Source organism: Momordica charantia (assembly GCF_013281855.1).
Source record: "Momordica charantia cultivar OHB3-1 chromosome 4 unlocalized genomic scaffold, Mcharantia_2.0 BLBB01000004.1, whole genome shotgun sequence".
NCBI classification, from domain to species: domain Eukaryota; kingdom Viridiplantae; phylum Streptophyta; class Magnoliopsida; order Cucurbitales; family Cucurbitaceae; genus Momordica; species Momordica charantia.
Window position 1 is genome coordinate 7052210 of NW_028275162.1, and position 20342 is coordinate 7072551.

The following is a 20342-nucleotide window of genomic DNA, read 5'->3' on the forward strand; positions in this document are numbered from 1 at the left end:
GGCAGGAGAGCTAACTCCTCCCAAGTGCCTGTTTAAACAGTGAAACAAGGACTAAATAAATATAATCATCGAAACCCATATGCTAAAGTTATAATTTATTTGTTAAATTTAGTTCTTGAATCTTGATGGTTGGTGTTTAAACATTAAAAAGTTTTGATTATGTCATTAAGCTTTTGATTTTAATTTTGTGAAGTCCATGATATTGTTAAATGTTGATGTTGCTAGTTAATTAGACTAACAAGTATTGTTACTTAAATGTTGATGTTGCTGGTTAATTAGACTAACAAGTAACAATTTTGCACAATGGGACTGACATAAATGACTAAACCAACTCAGTAAGTAAAATAAAAGCAATGGGCTAAAAAATTTTAAGGACAAATACTCTTTACTAACTAGGCAACATGGATCTCCTGCTACCCACCACTAAGTTTTTGACACGTAAGAGAGAATTGTAGATATTGTAGATAGAGGGAAAAGTATTCAAAAATTCAATGTAGTTATTGTAGTTTTTGACATGTGCCAAAAATTCAATGTTGTGCAGTAGAAAAGTATTCAAAATTGAAAATTCAATTCAAAATGTATTTTGCTCTCTTGCATCCATAAGATTTTTTTTCTTTCCTCATATTTCTTTTATTCACCTAATCTACTCCTTTGTGTCATGTGTTAAATCATTACTACTCTTGCGTAGAGTTAAATCATCACTATTTCTGTGTAGTGAATCATCACTTGTTAATTCAGTCAACATGTCACGTCATCATTTGAGTAATATTGTCGTCAATAGTAGAGAATTATTAGAAACATAAATGAAAGTTCTGGACCTCAGCATAACTTTTTGTAAGTTTAAAAATTAAATAGATATACTAAACTTATAATTTAACGTGTGCATAATCATGTTACATTTGTTTTCTATCAAAGTTCATGTCATATTTGTTAATGGAACCTCAAACTTAAATAGGTGGACAAATGTAACACGAGCCATGTAAATTATGTTGGTACTAAATGCATAAGATTCACTTTGGGGGGAAAAAGAGGATCAAAGGAGTGTCTTAAGGTGAGAAAGAACTTTTCAAGTTCATGCGCACTAAGAGAATGGATCAGGATTGCAGCTACAAAATAATTACTTTCACGGGCAACATCTTTGGTCTCCTCCATTTTGTTAATAGGTATAAACATTTCAAACTTTCTTTTTTCCTCGTTTAGTTGAAAGAATTTTTTAGTACAACATGTAGGGTGGAGTATCAAACTCATAACCTGTTGGTTAGAGATATATGACAATTACTGTTTAGCTATGCTCGTTTTGATCATATCAAAAACATAGTTATATAAATCTTCTTGCAATTTACTTCAATATTTTGAAATTGAGCGGCTAAAAAAGAGATATAAGTCTTTATTGAGTAGTTAAAATCAATATTTAATCTTGATAAGATTTTTCATAGTATAGGAAATAAATTGCTACACACTAAAGTTAAGGGACAAAACTGTAACAAATTTAGAAGTACAAGAATTAAATTGTTATTACCAATGAAAGTGTAGGAACCAAAAATCTTTTTTAACCTAATATATTTTTAATAGCATTATTGATATACTTTAAATCAAAATAAATTTGAACTTATTGTAAAAGAAATATCAATTTTTTTTTCTAAAACCAAAAAAAATTCCAAGGCAATAAATTTTTTATATAAAGATAAAATTATCATCATGTAATTTATAACAATTATTAGTATATTTTTAAAATATAAAAATATAGTTATTTTGCAATAATTTATTTGTAGTAGAACAAATGCAGTATGACACGAGGTTGAACTTAGGTAATAAGAGTTCCTTTCTTTTGACATAATTTAAGAATTATTACAAACTTAGAGATATATAAATGAAAATTAGTTAGGGTTGATGTTCATATGAACTATTAACTCAAAAGTTTTTTTTGGTGAACAAAGGCTAAAGTGAATATAGTTCTACTGTTAATAGGGATGGCAAAAATATCCGTAGGACCCGATTCCCGTGGGTACCCAACACGATCGGATCGAGGATTTTCTGATTTGACCGGGGACGTGTCAAACCGGGGATCCCAATCAGGTTCCCCGACGGGGACGGGGATCGGTCCCCCCGCCCCATCCCCATTTAAATTTTTATTATTTTTCTATTTTTTATATAATAATATTAATATATATTAATTTTATAAATACTTTTTAATTAAAAAAACTCAAGCTAATATTCAATTTAGCCACTTTTTTTTCACTTTTTATACTAATAATAAAAAAATTAATTAAAAAATAAAAAAAATATATTTATAATGGAGATGGGTTCCTCGGGGAACCCGTCCCTGATCGGTGAATCCCCGCCCCAAAATTTTGGGGACGGGGAAAAAGTCCCCAATGGGGTGGGGATGGGCCATCCCTAACTGCTGACAAACAAAAGAAAAAAAAAAAAGAAAAAAAAGACCAACAGACAGTTCAAAGTAGAGTAGAAATATAAAACGAAATACCCAATATGATCAAACTTCAAAGCTTATAACACTACAACATACAAATTTTAGCAGTAATAAGTGTTCTTTCCATATACAACTTCTCTAGTAATTTGGTTCAAATTTAATCAATTGACACAATCTGGTTCTCCTTCATAAATTACAACATCAGGTAAGCCTATCAGCAACCTATAAAATCGATACCCTTTCGGTAGGCAGCCAACATTGATTGTTCATAATATAAAGATCTGAATCTGATACATTAGTTAGATGTATTTACAAGCAAAAGCTGAAGTTAGGAGCATCAGAACAGTAGGCTGATTGATTACACAACAGTTTCTCAATCAAATGTCATAGACATCAAGGTATCGTCATCCAGCAGTGTGTCGAGATCAATCATGTCATCGCCTTCTATTATCTCTTCTGAACTACTAGTAATAGCCATATTACTCACCTGATAAATATTTGCAAACAATAGATCAAGTCATCAATACACAATTGTCAATTTGGTTGCAGATATTATTAGTAGAAGAAATAACTTCCTTAACCGAAGTACTAGCTCTTTTAACTTCTACCAATTTAGAACTAAAGACGACCTCATAACCTTGAGAATAGTACTATTGAAGTTAAAATGGCTAGAATAAGTTTCAAGATATCGAATAGATATCTCATATGCACAAAATTTCAGATGTAAAACAGAGAGTTTAGCAAAGTGTCACCCGACATGTTGGCGTCACTAATAGGCAAAACGATGATTATATAGCTACAAACTTGATTAAAACCGAGTTCGTACTTCATAGAACACCCAATTCAACATATTAATAGGGGTCAAAATCAACCATGAAAGTTAAAGATATGAAGTTCACCCATATAGAGAAAGTGGATCCAGAAGAATACTAGATTCTATGGCAAAACAAGACAGGCGGTGGATGAAAAATGATAGATATCAATACCTTGGTTTCTCGGCACTTTTGAACCACGGTAAGTAGCCTGCGGTATTGGTCTCGTCCCTCAGGATACTGAGCCATGGACTTAACTCTAGTAAGTGCTTTTTGCAATCTTTCCTCAGTCTGCCTCCTTCCTTCCTTCAGAAAATCATAATCATCCTCTTTAGGTGGTTCCATCTGTGGGGGCGGATCCTTGGCAACTGTATCAGGTCGGAACCCTCTCAAGCCACTCCCCTTCCGTCTCCATCTCAAAATAATCTTGTCTAATAATCCTACCGACCAAACAATCTTTCTATATTGCTTCCTCACCTGGTGTCCTCTTACATGAGCCTTGCAATCATGAAAAGTAGAAGTTAGTTTTATGATTCATGTTGCAGACCCTAATCATAATTCAAGAAAGTAAAAAAAAGGCGCTTGGAAAGAACATTGCACACATAGGTTCAAACTCAAAAAACCAGTTTTCTCCATATATTTTCTGAAGGTTGTTTACAAAAAGCTATATTTTAGCATAAGTTTGAAAACAAATTTCCAGTATTTTTATTTTATCAAAACTTCTGGAAATTTTTCTTTACATCGTTTTTGTTAAATTTTCACACCAAAAATATCATAAACCAAGGGTACTCATACTGAAAACTTATTAATTGTTACTGAAACAACAGAAAAGAAAAGGCATAAAAATAGTATAAAATTTGCCTTGTTTTTCTATTTTCTTAAAACTGTTCCTGCCAAGTAAATTTTCAGAATCAGAAAGCAACTTTTTGTGCTTAATACAAAATAACGGGCTATTAGTTCAAATCAAAATCTGCATAACCAGTATGCCTAATACTTGGGGTTTCACAGAACAATCATACTTGCAAGTACAAGGAGCTTTTGGATTAAACTGCTGTACTCATTAGAAGTTTTCCTATTCTCATTCAGTTAAACATTCACAACACTGACGCGTCAACGTATGGAGCTTATTTATTGTGCATAAGCGAGTGTATACCTGAATTTTAACTATTCTTTGACGTATTAGCAAGAATTCTTTTCTCATTCTCCAACCACGGAACTTTTTCTGTATGTGAACTGCAGCAGCATGGGCTGGGCTGTTACTTAGTCCAGACTTACGTGCCCTGGCAGTGACCAATGAAATAGCACTATCATCTGAGTAACCAAATTCATCAGGGCCACTCTCCGATAACTTTTTCCTCTGAAATGACTGCAATCTAAACATCTGATGTATGCGGCCAGCAGCTTGAGTAGCATTACAGACAGCAGTCAGTGAATCCTTCAAGGACAAATCTCCAGGCATAAAACCATCACTTAACGGTGTTGCCATCCTTGTTGAACCAGCTAGCACACCATCTTCTTTGGTATCTGCCATTGTTAGGGATGAGAGGTGGCTGGTCAAAGATAACTCCGCTAGAAAACCAGCGATTCCTTTGTGTCCATTAGTAGAAGCAAGGTCTGCAGGCGTTCTGCACAAAGGATATTCTGGAGATGGATCTGTCAGCAATCCAGGAGCAGCACCCAAAGATATAAGGATTGCAACTGTTTGCTCCCTGCATGAAACGGAGCATCAGTATGGAAGACTACTTAAAATTCAGATTAACAGTGTCATTAATGATGAAGGAATTAGGAGGACAAAAAAAAAAAAATACTTTTCCCCCTATTAAGCATTATGTGACTTGTTACATTCTTTATACTCAGATATCTCATAATTTTTCTTTTTACACTAAAACAATTATCATCATTATACCCCAGTACTTTTTTTGATAAGAAACAGAGAGAACTTGCATCTTTTAGGTTCTTACTTGCATCTTCACCAATCCTCCTGTATGTATTTGTACCTAAATGCATGCCTAGCATGAAGCTTGCACTGTTTGATCCCAGTCAGCACTTTTATTTTGTATTTTTAGGAACTTTTTAAAGATGATTTAAGAGAAAAAAAAAAGGTTTTTGATATTGAAGAAATAAGCACCAAGCATTCTTTTGAGCTTTTTCAATGTCTGATTAGCATGAAAGAAAGGGTTTTCATTCGTGAGTTTCAAGGTCCTTGCCTGCCACAGAATGCTGCCCAATGTACAGCAGTCCATCCATTAACATCTCGAAAATTTATACTCACTCCTGCAGCAACAACTGGTCTAATTGCCCAATCATAACCAAGGGCTGCTGCTAGATGCAGTACCCCCTGCCCCTTATCATCCAATATATTAGGACCTTTGCTATCTTCAATTACTTTACGGATAAGCCATGAGTACAGCTTTTCTCTCATCAACTTTCCAAAAAGAGAATCCTTGCTTTGATGCTGAACTCGGTCATTCTGAGAATTTAGCTCTTCCCCATAACAATCTTCTTCTTCTTTCAATAAGATAAGCTTTCTGATTAAGTTTCGTTTCTCCAAGGTACCTTCAGAGAGGTTATTGGGAGGATCTGAAGATCTAAGGGACAGTAACCTCTCAAATCGCAAATGCATAAATAATTCTTCTGTAGCAGCAGCATACACATCGGTAACATCTACATCTTTGGCAGAGCCTGCTAAGTAATCGAATTCACGCACCTCACTGCAAGCTAATCTGTTGGAACATGTAACATAAAAAGGAACTTGCCCAACACTATGTGGTGGTGCATGGCAGCATAGGATTCCATCAGCCAAAACCTCTGCAGGAACCTCGACTTCCCCAAACATACATGACCAGTAACATTTTGTGCTATGGTTGTTCCCCAGAAATTTTCCTATAATCACAACCTGCTCAGTTTTAAAGAAAACAAAGATAATTTAGTTTTTTGAACAAAATATTTAATGTCTCACATGTCTGAAATATATGTGAAGCATAGAAAAGAGGAAATAAACAGTCAGAGAAAAGTAAATGACAAAAGTAAATAAGAAACTGTAGAAAAATGGAGACGGTAAACGAATGAATTTTCAAAGGCTTTGTTGGGTTGCTTCTCAGGCTTGATCCAAATAACTTTTTTCCAGTTCTATCTAACGTTTCTTTACCTCTTTTCATAAAAAAATAAAATAAAATAAAAATAATTGTTTACCTCAGTTTCTAGATCTGCAAATGTCCACTTTGGAGAAAAGTCAGTTATACTGAAAAGCTGGTCTTCAGAAAGAGAAGGACTTAATGATGAATCATCGACGATATCACCACATTCTACAGTGCTCCAAGACAAGCCAGATGATGGATGCATGTGCAGATCATCAACTTCCACAAGCTCTCTAGTTATCCACCGTGAGAAGCTGTCGACTTTCTTCAAACTCTCCTCTCCATCTATTAATGACTGTTTCAAAGTCAAAGAATAGCTGATGGTACCTTCGTTAGACCTATCATTCTCAGAACTTAACCTCATTGCAGAGTAAGATTCTCCTTTGAACTGTAATGGGACATCGTTTGACAAAAGCTCCTCATTGTTGATGCCAGGATGAGCACAAAACATCTCATGACTACTTCCAAAAGTTGCATTTTGAGATTTCTGCTCAGTTGATCTGCTATCTATGTCATAAACTGAATACAAATCTGGAAACTGGTTAACGTGCCCTTTTGAAAAGGATAGAGTACTGTCTTCAAAAGGAACCTGTAGTTGAATCCATAAAAGGTTATAAACAACTATGAGCAACTCAAAATTTTAAACCAGAGTCCAAAAAAATTTATTATCAAAGAAACTATATTCATTTGTAATGAAGAATGTCCAATAACTCAATGAATGAGCAAGAACATGATTGAATAGCAGAACCTCCATTCAAAGTAAAAGGTGAGGTAATCAAAGATGTTCATGTGTTTAGAACATTTTTGAAAAGAAGAAAAAAATGTGTCAAGAACATTATACCTAAAGACTCTAACCTTCCAGTTACCACCTCATACAAGCAAAGACCTTGAAAATGATTGGAACTTCGGAAGCAACCTAAAAGTTTGAGCGTGATACAAATCATTCATAAGGTTTATATCGTGAATAAGCCATGGGATTGTCAATGATTCATCGTCTTCAACGGTATTTTAAATATAAAAAAAAATAATTAATTATGTTTTTATCCTTTAAGTGGGGAGGTTGATTATCGAGAGGGGAAACAGAATAGATAAGTGCCACTGATAAGTACTGTGCAATTACAGGGATCTATTAATGTGTAAGTACAGTCATAACACTCTTTAACACTAATACAGTCACTAAATTATGTGTAAGTACTCCTATCCAAAAAAAATAACGTGCAAGTACAGCCCTTAAAGAGCTAGTTGCTGATCCTACATTACCTAAACTCTTTGTAAATGCTTTGTGGTAGTCAACAAGACCCAGAAAAGAAAATATTTTGATTTGGCTAGTCCACATGGAAAGCTAAACACAGCCGACAGAGTAAAAAAAAGATGTACATATCGGACATTTAACCCTAACTGTTGTATGTTATGCTTAAAAGCCAGGGAGGATCATTATCATATGTTCTTCAATTGTTCCTACAGCAGAATAATATGGAAAGCTATGCTTCCGAGCTTTGGATGCTCATAGATTCTTTCTATGATGCTAAACAATATTTTCTATCTACCCCGTGGTCATTGGTTAAAGAGGAGGGCAAAACTATTATGGATAAATATTGTCAAAGTTTGTTGAGAGGCTATGGACAGAAAAGAAGGGCAAGCAAGTTTGTTGAGAGGCTATGGACAGAAAAGAAGGGCAAGCAAGTTTGTTGAGAGGAAAGGCATGATCTCATCAAACATAAAGTGGTGCTCTTTTCAAATATTTTTAGCAACTATTCTTCTTTCGTATTTTATTCTTCTTTTGTATTAATTCTTGTTGGGCAGCATTTTTAAGTTAAACTTGTTTAGAAAGGGATATTGTTTTCTAGAATTGTATTTTTGGGTGTGGTTGTTATTTTGTCTTACTCCTAAAGGGAGTTTATTGATTTTTGAAAAGGGCATGTCGGATTTCATGGCTTATATTTATGGGTTATCTTGAATTTTCAGGGCTTAGTTCTCTCGTTGGAAATGTTTTCTCAATAAGACAGACACGGGTCTCCGTCATAGTAAATTCTTGGAACTATTTGCTTCGTAATTCTCTTTGTAACTTCTCAATATCAAAGAAAAGTATCACTCATTCCTGTGTCGTACATTGCCAGGCTGGTAAATTCTTCACAAACTAAACTTCACCAACCCAATCTAGTCTATTCATGCCCAACCAATCCCAGTAGATTGAAAATTTTATTTACTCAGATTTTTTTTTTAATTTGGATTATTTCTCGATTTGTGAGTGTCATCCTTGCGCAGGGGTCATGCTAATCTTCTCTGTATCGCTCCAATTTTATCAGATGTCTCCGAAGAGACTTTATTTACTCATATTTAAAAATAGGATTGTAAGAACAAAAAAACGGAAGTGAAAAAACTTCTAAATACCTGCCAGTTTGATGACATCGTCAGAGAGCTCCCAAAGTCCTCTTTAATAACACTATTACTGGCTAAAGCCTTGCCAGGAATAGAATTCTCTTGTCCAAGTGCAATTCCAGAAGACAGAGGATCAATTGAAGAGGCTAAAACATGAGAAGGTACAGTTTGAAATCCAGTTGAACATTGTTGGAAGATCTCTTCCCACGAGGCAGAGCTTAGTGTCTGCTGAGAACCAATCACACAAGTACCGCTATCAGTACCCCCAAGTCCATCTTTCTGAACTTGTGATACAAATTCCATATCGGGAACTGATGACCAACCTTCAACATTACCTGGAGCATTACATAAGTCATCATTTATTGTTAGGTAATATCGAAGTTTTTAACAGGGAGCACATGAAGAATATATTATATATGTTAAATGTTGTAATGAAAGTTGGGGAAAAAAATTATCAAACGAGGATTACCAGATGGAGAATGTGGAAAATACAAATTTGATAGAGCAGCATCTTTTTTGTGCAACAGGAGACCATTTCCCATTTTTGGTGATGTGGGAAATGAGTGCAATCTTGAAGTCGCTTGGTAAGTATCTTCTGCACAAAAAATGCAAATTTAAGTAGCAACCTCCATTATAAATATAGAGTAAAAAACATTGATAACTGAGATCAAAGTATGCTCTTAACATCTTTCATCCACTGAATAGAATAAATCTCATAGCCTAGAGATTCTACGTGAAAACAGAAAAAATCTGGACTGCAAGCAATAAACAAGAAAACTACATTGGCGGAGGCTTGTGTGGAAGGCTCTTGTTCCCAAGAGAGTGAAATTTTTCATCTGGTCTTCTTTACACACAGGTTTCAACATGTCAGAGAGGCTTCAGAGAATATTTCCCCACTGGATGGTGTCTCCTTCTATCTGTTGTCTTTGCAAAAGAGGAGAAGATTCTTTTGATCATTTTGATCATTTGCTTCCTCATTGCCCCTTTACCTTTAAGGCATGGTCTTTTGTTTTTAAGGAGTTTGGTGTTTCTTTGTGCCTCCCGAAGAAGGTGGATGAGTGAATGATGGAATCGCTAGCGAGCCTGGGCTTCAAAGGCAAAGCCAAGGTTCTGTGGTGTTGTGCGACAAAGGCTGTTTTATGGACAACGTGGAAGGAACAAAATCAATGAGTTCTATAGGATAACCACAGTTTGGAGTATTCTTTTGTGGATAGTATCCGGTACTTGGCTTCTTGGTGGAGTACTAGATACACTGTTTTTGTAATTATGGCCTTTCCATGATTATTGACAACTGGAAGACCTTTTTGTAATTAGTTTTTCTTGTGGGAGGGGTTTCCTCCCCTCGCCCTTAGGTTGTCGTCCTTTTTGTGCAGTTAAGTTATAAAAATTAAAATTAAAATTAAAATTAATAAATAAAACTACCATGAAGAAGGAAAATACCAGTATCAGCATCTTCACAAAATGACGTCAAAGTACTCGTTGGACTAGGAGAATCTGCATTTTCAGAAGTTGCTTGATTAAGACTGCTGGAATAGCTAGAACTCCTAGGACTGCTCTTCTGCGAACTTGATGAAACCTCATCAGTCTCAACAACAGCTCCAATACTGGTTCTATTACCCTGATATCAAAATTTATCATCTGAGTTGAATATTCAAATTAAATATTAATTATCTAAAATCCATAGAATATTAGAAAAATTAAATGATAATTAAGTCATTATAAAAATAAAAATAAACATATAAAAAATGTGCAGCAAAAAATCCACTGGCATTATATAAATATTAATATCCATGTTTCTAAAGAGCAAGTACACAGACGCAATAGCCCTCTGACACACACAAAAGATTTTTTTGTAAAGTGCACAATTAAAAAGAATAAATAAAATCTTTACGCATGTAAGAAATAACATTATCAGAAATGAAAGAATCATATGAAATAATGAATAATAAAAGAAATTAGCACCTTTTTAAGGAATTGGATAAAGATATGGGTGCTTTTAGTCAATTTATTTTCAAATTTCAGTAAAATATATAATTTTAAGGCACAGGCCTCAGTGAGGAAGCCTCACTGTAGTAGCCTCACTGCAGTGCACCTGTAAAATACTCAGTATACTGCTTTATTATTCAAGGCTATGTTTAACCTAAAAAACCCGATTCACTTAATTCTTAGAATTTTGATCAATTCACTTTGAACTTCGAACTTTTACTTAATAAATCATAAAGCAATTATCAATGCAATGCACAAAAGAAACGGGATAATTAGAAAATTAGGGAGAGAACACTGACGATCAGGGAAAGGGAAGAGATAGGAGGAATCAAACGAAGATTTAGAGAGAATCACGAAGAGAGAGAAAAAAAACCTATGGGACAGGAAAACTCATATTTCAATAGTCAACACAAACCAAAACTACTGTCTCTATCTGGTCTCTACTAGAGTGCTATAGGAATCTAACAGAACTTTTTATATAGGAAATCCTAAAGGATAAATTACAAATCGTTCTAAAGGAGTAACAAATGAAATCGAGAAGCTGGTAAGAGATTTTTTCTGGAATGGAGGGAACCCCAAAGGTTACAGCAACCACTTATTAAATTGGGGGAAAACCTCCCTTCCTTTGCAGTAGGGTGGGCTAGGAATCGGGGCCTTCCAACAAAAGAATAATTGGCCTACCCCTTAAATGGCTTTGGAGATTTACCCAAGAGAAGGAAGCTCTATGGAGGAATTGTCCTTAGGCTGTTCTTTTGTCTCTTTTCTCCATGAATTTGTTTCTTATCTAAAAAATAAAAAATAAAAAAATCCTCATGGTTGGTCTACTCCACTCCCCAAAGGCAAAACCAAAGGGAGGCCATGGTTCAATATTGCCAAAAAAAACGGCCTCTTCTTCCGGTTTCTGGATTTTAAAGCTCAAAATGGTGGGGTAGAATCAAGTTCTGGACTGGACAGATAGATGGATAGGAGAGAACTCTCTCCAAGCTACTTTTTGGATATATATAGCATTTCTATGAAAAAACAAGGCTACAAATGGCTCAGTGTTGGCAAGAAGGCCTGCAAAAAGGTCCTCTTCAACTGAGAGATGGAAAGCTGCTAGGCTTAATTCATTTGCTACACGTGGTGCGCTTAAGGGAAGGGGATGATAGAGCTTATTGGTCGGTGGAAAAAAGGGGTGTGTTTTCTACCAAATCAGAATTTTTGAAACTTTCAGAATCGACATCTACATTGAAATGTTCCCTCATTCTCCCTTTGGAAGTTTAGAATTCCGGAAAAGGTCAAAGTTTTTGTTGTGGTCTTTGGCTCATAGAAGTTTAAATACCCAAGACATCCTCCAAAAGAAATGTAGGCAGTGGTTTTTTGTTAGATAAGATGTAGTCAATGGTTTTGTCTCCCTCAGTGTGTAGTTATGCAGTAAAAGCTCTGAATCCATAGATCATATTTTTGTCCACTTCACCTATTCAACCCGGGGGTGGTTCTTTCTATTCTGATGGACCCTTTTGGTATCTCCACTTGCTTCCCCAAACAACTAGACAACTGGCTGTTAGAAGTTTTGGCAGGTTGGTTGTTACCCCTAAAAGTTAAGTTTCGCTGCTAGAGCTCTCCTCTGACATATTTGGTTGGGAAGGAATCATCGTACCCTTGAAGATAAGTCTTTATTTTTTGAAAATTATTTGTTGAAGTGTACAACTCACCTCTTCTTGATAGTGTCTTAATTATAGGAAATTCTATTGTAACTCCAGCCTTTTCATGATTATAAGCAAATGGAAAGATCTTCTTTAGTCTTTTGAGGGTGGGGGTTCTCTCTTTCCCAGATCTTACTCAGCCCTTAGGTTGTATTCTATATATATATATATATATATATATATATATATATATTTAATATACAGGTTTCTTATACCAAAAAAAATTATGAAATTGATATATTTTTTTCTTCTTTTGATGAAATGATCAATGAAAAGTTTATATTTGTGTATATGCATCATTAATGAAGTCTAATTTATTACATGTGGCCATCTAGCTTTCGTATCCTATGCATCACTAATGAAGTCAACAATATTATTACCCAGAGAAGGAAAAAATAATTTCTGATAGAAATGAAGATAATTTTAAACAATAACAATTAACAATGTGGACAATGAGAACAATGATAAAGAAAGAAGAAGTAAAGCACTGGATTACCTTAACTTCCAAATAGTGAACAAAAACTATATGCATCAGATGCCTGCAACAAGCAATAAGCTAGTGAAAACACTTTAGAGATCAGTCTCATTCAAGAAAAATGAGACCAAAATAAGTATAAGCATCTTCCAGAGAACTGCATAAAATATAGAAACTAACTTTCACATCAAGAAGAAATGTAGTCGAGAGGTTCGAGATAGACTTCAATTACTGTTTTAACTGGCCAAAAAATAAATGGCATATTTTCATCAATGCAAGAACTTCAAAAAGACCGTATTAACAAAAACCAGGATCTAAAAATCTAAAGTTTAAATCATATGATGAAAATTTGATGACCCAAATTTAAAGGGAAAAACAATGTCAACAGTACCCGACCACAATTCCAAGCAAGAGGCATGTAAATGTAATAGTATATTAAATTTGTCGCAAAGCTTAGATGGAAGAGAATAGGAGACATTTAATTTACCAATATGGTGGACATATTTTCATGACAAAATTCAGGAATAGCAAGAAAGAATGCAGAAATGGTATGAGCTGGTAAGTTGTTATTGAAGGATCAACAAAGAAGAAGAAAGAGTGGAAGTTTGGAACTACATGTAAACACAGTTCCAACCCAAAAAGGGAGGTTAGTGTATTGCAATGTCCAACTGTGGGTTTTGACAGCTAAATTTTTCCATTTAATATTATCCTTTTTATGACAATTGAGAATTTGGGTCTTACTGTAAGATTTGTTCCTGTTGATAGTACTGTATCTTATCCCAAAGAAGAGCACTTTCCTGTACTTCTGACCACTCCCTCACCCAAGCTGAAATCTCCGGTCTGGAATTTCAAAGTGCCCAAGAAAGTTAAGTTTTTTCTCTGGTGTTTGTTTTACAGAAGTCTGAATACATCCGATAGATTACAATGGAGATTCCCTCATTGGGCTCTTCCCCTTCAGTTTGTGGGTTGAGCACTGTTGTGCAAAATTGGTGAATCATATTTTCATTCATTGTCCTTTTGCAGACAGAGTGTGGTCTTTTGTACCATCGGAATTGGGTCTTTCTCTTTGTCTCCCACAAAAAATAGATGATTTGTTCTGGAATGTTTTGGAGGTGTGCATCTCAGAGGTAAATCCTTTGTTCTATGCAATTATGCAGTTAGGGCCCTGCTTTGACTTATATGGAAAGAAAGGAATAGTAGGCATTTTGAAGATAAAAAGTCTCTAGGGGATTCCTTTGGTTTGAATGTACAGCACATAGCTTCTTGGTGGACTAAATATCACAATAATTTTTTTAATAATTATAGCATGATTGTGAACGATTGGAAAACTTTTGTCGTCTAGTTTTTGGAAAGGGGTGACCTCGACCCCGTCCTTGGGTTGGTGCCCTCTTGGTTTCACCTCTTTTGAATATACTGTCCTTGTCTTTTATCCCCCAGAAAACAGGAGAGCACTTTCCTGATAGTCCTTATATGAATGCAGAATGATGGCCACATAATAAAAACTGAACAAAAACTCTTCAAAAACATTTTGGAAAAAAAAATTAATTGAGAATTAATCTAAAGAAGATGAGAATCAAGCATAGAGCAGATTGCAAAGAGAATGTAACGAGGAAGGCTATTATAAATTTACAAGTTTACAACTACATCATACTCACTCTTCAAGCATCCAATAACTGCGCCTTTGAAAATTCTCATTTTCTTCTCCATGGGCATAATAGCAGTGCAGTACGTCAATGCTTCCAACCTGATAACATTGAGAAAGTTACCTCCAAGACTATATAGTAAAATACATGTTTTCTATTAAAAAAGTAATAAAGAAAAATTCTTAAAAATAAGAAACAAAAGGAAAGACAAAATATCTATGAAAAGAGAGAATCAAACTACTTGAAAAAGATCTGTTCCATAGGTTGTACAACTATGTCCTTGAGTTCTATAGAAAAGAGAAAATCAGACTGAAGATAAATAATAGATAGCAAATAACTAAATAGCATATTCTTGAGAAACTCAAATAATGACGATTGGAGAAAAACACCCGAAATTCAGATTAGAAAGTGGTGCTGTAAGTTACCTTCAGCTTCTCATGAGCTTCCTTTACAGTCTTGCCATCTTTCTTCTTCCTCCATTTATGTCCATCCTTTCTAAAATACCTCAAGACCTTCCGATCAAAAAGAAAAAGAGACCCACCTGGAAGATATAAATACATGTTAACGACAATAATAATACCTAAATAATGTTAGTGTTAGTGATAAACAGAGCAATACTAGTCAAACCATTTCAAGTTGACGAGATAAAAGAGAAGAAGAGATGGAAAAGAAAGATTTGAGTTCCATTTCTCAGCATAAGACCTAACCATACCATTTTTTACTTTGATACCATAGACACATTTGCAGGCGAAATGAAACGATTTTTAAAAAGTCTCAATCTTGTCGCATTTATTTTAAAATAATATTCTAATTATATGGTTGGGAAGGCACACACTCCTGGTACTTTGGCATATGGTTTCAGGGTGACATTGAGCAACTACCTATGGTAACAAGCAAGGGGAAGTGAACCACTGCACCTGGAGGCACCTACTGCGAGCAATTACAAAGAGGCACTCACCTTGGATTGGCTTTCTACTATTTCTGATTGGCTTTAGCGACTTAGTATAGACTAGCAATCTTTAGGGTTTTCCCAGTACAAATATGCTTTGCAAGTACAATTGGCGTCACTATAGACAGTTGCTTAAAATAAATATTCTTGTCTTATGGGAGGAGGATCTGAAGGATAGCGAACTCATGAATTTTCAATAATTTGATAAAAATATATGACATAAGTAACAATTTAAAACATAAAAAAAGGAGCAAAATCAACACTAATTAAGACTGTACTACAGACTCCCTATACACTACATCAAAGATTAAGTATAATTTGTACATTAACTATTAAGATTCAATACAATAATAGATGCATTCATGATGAAATGTCCATTGTACTCGCGACACGAATAATAATAAAATGTGCAGAGTTTTGCTTGGTGTGACTTATAGAAAATTTTTCAACATGGCAGAAAAAAAATTCACAGTTTCTGTTTAGATGTAGACATCAAATGCGGGGTGACATGAAATAGGATCTTGTTTTGTTACATCAATCACCATTCTTATATCTCCATTTTCAGGTTATTCAACTCAGATTTTGGTTAATTGTTTCTCCGTAATCAAGTAATCATTTTATTCCGTACTCAAATTACTTATTGCATTGGCAATATTCCTGGTAAGAACGAACCTTCAATTATCTTGAATTTCAGTTTCTCATCTCAAAGAAAAATAAAAAATAATACTAAGGAACTTAACATATGACGGTGATTAAGGAACCCTCAAGCAGCTCAGCAACAAAGTTCATATGATTTAAATTATTTTTTTGTAATGATTGTGAAAGTCATACTTGGTGGTCTCTCTGGAGGTTCTGAAGCAATATGAAACTTAGGATAGTTACGGAGTATTTCACAAATTTCAGCTGGACGTAACCATCGATGTTTTGCTTCTATCAATAACTGATCAATATCTGCATGAATATGAACAGATGTCAGCCATGAAAGAAGTTAACCACCACTGAAATTGAATATTCAGGTAAAGCAGTGGTGCATTTCACGAACCCAGAAAAAAATAAATAAATAAAGTCAAAACTACATGCACTCAGTTGCAAGTGACATGTGAGAATGGTGGGAAATAGTGGGTATTACAACTATGCTTTATTGCCTGATAAAACTGTTCAATATCAGGCAATAGGGTTGAGATTTCACTGCTGTGAGCAATCGTTTGACCAGTTTGGAGCTTCAAGAACAAGAAGTATATAGCTAAAAGCAAGGATGAGGACATAACCTAACAAGAAATGAACATTCATTTTCACAAAACAAGGACACATACAACAATAACAAGTAGGTTTAAATATTTCTCTCAAAATATGTTATTCATATGCCTACACATATAAACATGCAATCTTACTTCTCCTAAAACGGTTAATATTTAATTCTAATAAAAAAATTCAAAGAAATGCTCTTATTAAATTTATTCAAAGAACCATCATGGGATGGCTCAAGTGGTCAATGAGAGCCAATGCAAATAGCAAAGGACTTAGAGGGAATGAGTTCAAACCATGGTGGCCACCTACCTAGGATTTAATATCCTACAAGTTTCCTTGTCAACCAAATGTAGTACGGTCGGGCGGTTGTCCCGTGAATAGTCGAGATGCGCGCAAGCTGGCCCGGACACACGAATATCCAAAAAAAAAAAAAAATTTATTCAAAGTAACTTAGCTAGTTAGCTTCAACTTGAAATGGTGATCACTGAACTAATAAATCGAATGTTAATGATGTTCCTAGGAGGAGCAATAAGCCAGCTGAAAGTGTTGAGAGACCGCCAAAAGTGAGAAGCCAAAGAACAAAAAATGAAAATTCTAGGAAGCAAACTTTGATTTAGGTAGAGTGTCCAAGTTGAACATGAATTTGCCAGGATCAGACACGCTTCAAACACATGTCCAACATGCCAAATGCCGTGTTCCATTAGTTTATTATTATTTCTACCATCGAACATGCCTTGGACATGGGATGGAAAAATTAAATAAAAAACATCCCAACAGCCCATTGTGCCCAACCTGAAATCCAGCTGAAAGCGTGAAACCCTTAAGATAAATTTTAAAAAATAAATAAATAAATAAACAGTAAAAGGCATCGTGATAGTGAAGAGAGAAAACATGATAGTGAGAGAAAGAGAAGTGCATCATCCAGTTTTCTGCCGCCCTAAACCTGCTGCAATTGCAAGGTTCGATATTTTTTCCATTGAAAAAAGTAATAGTTATCTTATAGCATTCTACTAATTCTTCTTGATCATTTATAGTCGGCTAACATAACATATATCAATCTATACACATAATCTAATATTTTTTAAAACCAATGATCCCCAATGTGTCCATGTCCTACTTTCTAAGAAATTCATGTGTCCATTGTTCTGTCTGTGATTCTTAGGAATATATGGTCTTCAGTTTTGTTCATGGCCTTTAAGTATTTAATGAAAAGCTCTGTTTCCTTTTTAAAAAGAAAAGATAGGTCATTGGCCTCTTTTTAAGTATTTAAGCCTTTTAAGGCAAAGATTTTCTCTCTGTGTGGTGGGGAAGGGCTTAAGGAACAAAACATATTTATAAGAATAAGAGATACAACCATGATAAGGAAGACAAGTTATCTTTGAAACTAAAATCCCAAGGAGTTTACAAAGATATCTCCAAACTGTTAAGGAGAATGATCAAAATAGTAGAGAGCTTCAACCGAATAAGTGTGATGCAAACATTTTCATACAAAATCTCTTGTTCCATTCAAGCAAAACTTTCTAGCACAAATTTAGCTGCATTGAGCCAGAAAACTTGCTGGCAATCTTATATTTCAAATGTGTGGTTAGAAAGTAATAGAACTAGGAGTGTAAGAGGGTCGGTTCAATAAGGGTTTTGGCAAAAATCAATTTCCTTTTCTGAGAACCAAATCAACTATCCAATCCAAACGAAAAAAAATTGGTCACCAGACAGCCAAAATCATATCAATTGAAACTGAAAAATTCCATCCAAATCAAACGCCAACCAATTTTTTTATTTTATATTTTAGAAAACTGAACTTATCAACAAGTATACTTCAAACGGACCAATTCAATCGGGTTTTTTAATTTTAGCTTGAACCTCTAAATAGAAGAAAATCTCTCAAAATGCTCGTAAAGACCCCTTGGAATGCTACCATGCTATCCCACGTCTTGCGGAAAGCTTAAGTCCTTACAATAGTGAATAATTGTGATAGAATTTAGAAAAGGGACTTCAACCCAGCTTTTTCACTTCAATGATGCATCCTCAGTGAGAAATGGAGAAAACCTTGAAATTTTTTTTACTTGTATTTGGTGGCAGGTACTCAGATTCCTTATTCCAAATGATGGGAGTACAATTTCCATATTTTGTTCAACATCACACCAATAACCCTTTATTGGCAAAGTTAAGAATGCAGTTCTTGGTACTTGTTGAGGAACGCGGAAAGAAAGGAACTTCATGATTTTGTATGCTCATGATAGAAATGTCTATACTCTATGTGGTCATAGTTTATGTGTTGGTTTCTAGGCGAACATATCTAGCTACAACATTGTGTAACCATTCCCCTTTAGATTAATGCCTATTGAAGAGCCCTTTTGTAACTTGGAAATTTTAAATCTACCCCAATAAGTCAATAACTTTAGCATTGCCCTCGAATCTAGTATCCAAAATAATTTGAGTCAATAAATTAGCTAACAAGATCGGTTAAATATATGATCCCCTAAGCTCTTTCTCACAAGAGACAGAGCATATGCTTTAAACCAAATAGGATTCCGCCTGCATGATAATGAAAAATAGAGTACCCATTGAACTTTCAAATATCAACAAATCATTACACGAAAAAAAAAGAACAAAAACAAGAACAAGAAGAAGCTCATTTAGATGCAACTAAAGCCAAGGAAAGCTGGTGCAAGCATCATCCTCAGTAGAATCAAGAACTGAATCACTTTTTCAACAGAACACAACAATACAACTCGAGATTTGAAGCATTCAGTAACTACTCAAACAAACCCAGAACCCGGAATCACATTCCTCGCACCCTCCATTCAACAGTAGTTCCCTAGAAAGCCCTCGACCAAGCAAAAACAAACAAAACCCCCCACTCCTCCCACCCAATCAAATACCCACATCAAATCGAGGAAAATAAACAATAATACAATCGGAGAAGTAACAGGACAGCTCGAATTACAGAGAGAACCAATCAGAAATCAGAGAGAACGGGAGAATTCGAATCTGACCTAGACGAGGAGCCAAGCCGTAAGATCCACGGTCCGCCATGGGAGGGAAGTGAATCAGAGAGAGAGAAATGGGGTGAAAGGGAAAGTGAAGAGAGGGAAATGGAAGGGGGAGAAGGTAGAAAGAAAGCGAGCAAAGCAAAGAAAAGACTTTCGCAGTCAGCTTTGTGAATGTGAATGACGTAACCTCGGGGAAGCTCGGCGATGGAGGAGAGAGAGAAGCACATTTATGATATTATTATTAAAATAAATTTACTTTCAGACAGTGGGACCCAGTTCGCCCTTTTTTTTTTCAAAATCAAAGAAATATCAAATATCCTTCCCCAGATCGTTCGTTTCGTTCATTCCGTATGTACAAATTATCAATTTATTATTTTTGGTTATTTTATTATAACGTTGGGATATTGGATAAATATTTTTAGCTTATTTTGACTACTCTCTTGTTTGATACGTTAAACAAAACTGTTGTAGATTTTTCTTTTTTTTTTTTTTGAAATTTATAAATAAATCTTAGGGTTTCAATAATCTTCGACTAGGGGAGGATGTTGACCAATAGAAGGGTCTTTGTCAAGGGCTTTGTTGGCTAGATTATGGGCAGTAAAAT

General features: G+C 34.9%; 1 protein-coding gene and 1 non-coding gene across 4 annotated transcripts; both read right to left on the reverse strand.

The window, feature by feature from the left end:
* Positions 1 to 2491: 2491 nt before the first annotated feature.
* Positions 2492 to 19949, reverse strand: LOC111012203 (calmodulin-binding transcription activator 2). 3 transcript variants are annotated; one of them, XM_022286263.2, is made up of 13 exons: positions 19742 to 19949; positions 16329 to 16448; positions 14974 to 15089; positions 14561 to 14649; positions 12927 to 12969; positions 10200 to 10377; positions 9229 to 9351; positions 8772 to 9094; positions 6436 to 6969; positions 5451 to 6139; positions 4397 to 4952; positions 3418 to 3741; positions 2492 to 2918 (listed from the first exon to the last, which is right to left on the reverse strand). In XM_022286263.2, the coding sequence occupies exons 1-13, from the start codon at positions 19779 to 19781 to the stop codon at positions 2805 to 2807; spliced, it is 3249 nt and encodes a 1082-aa protein (XP_022141955.1). In that variant the 5' UTR covers positions 19782 to 19949; the 3' UTR covers positions 2492 to 2804. The 3 variants fall into 3 exon arrangements, with proteins under 3 accessions (XP_022141955.1, XP_022141954.1, XP_022141956.1); XM_022286262.2 differs by having other exon boundaries at positions 9229 to 9354; XM_022286264.2 differs by lacking the exons at positions 14561 to 14649; positions 14974 to 15089; positions 16329 to 16448; positions 19742 to 19949 and adding an exon at positions 13086 to 13103 and having other exon boundaries at positions 9229 to 9354.
* Positions 8600 to 8702, reverse strand: LOC148211703 (U6 spliceosomal RNA). The gene has a single exon (XR_015790643.1). It is a non-coding gene; the product is annotated as a U6 spliceosomal RNA (small nuclear RNA).
* Positions 19950 to 20342: the final 393 nt, after the last annotated feature.

Excerpts from the sequence above, each read along its gene's own strand:
- LOC111012203 (XM_022286262.2), bottom strand. The coding sequence starts at position 19,781 with ATGGCGGACCGTGGATCTTACGGCTTGGCTCCTCGTCTAG. Across the intron at positions 15,090-16,328 it reads ACCTCCAGAGAGACCACCAA|GTGGGTCTCTTTTTCTTTTT; the intron begins GTATGACTTTCA and ends TATATCTTCCAG. Across the intron at positions 9,355-10,199 it reads TTGTGAAGATGCTGATACTG|AAGATACTTACCAAGCGACT; the intron begins GTATTTTCCTTC and ends TTTTTTGTGCAG.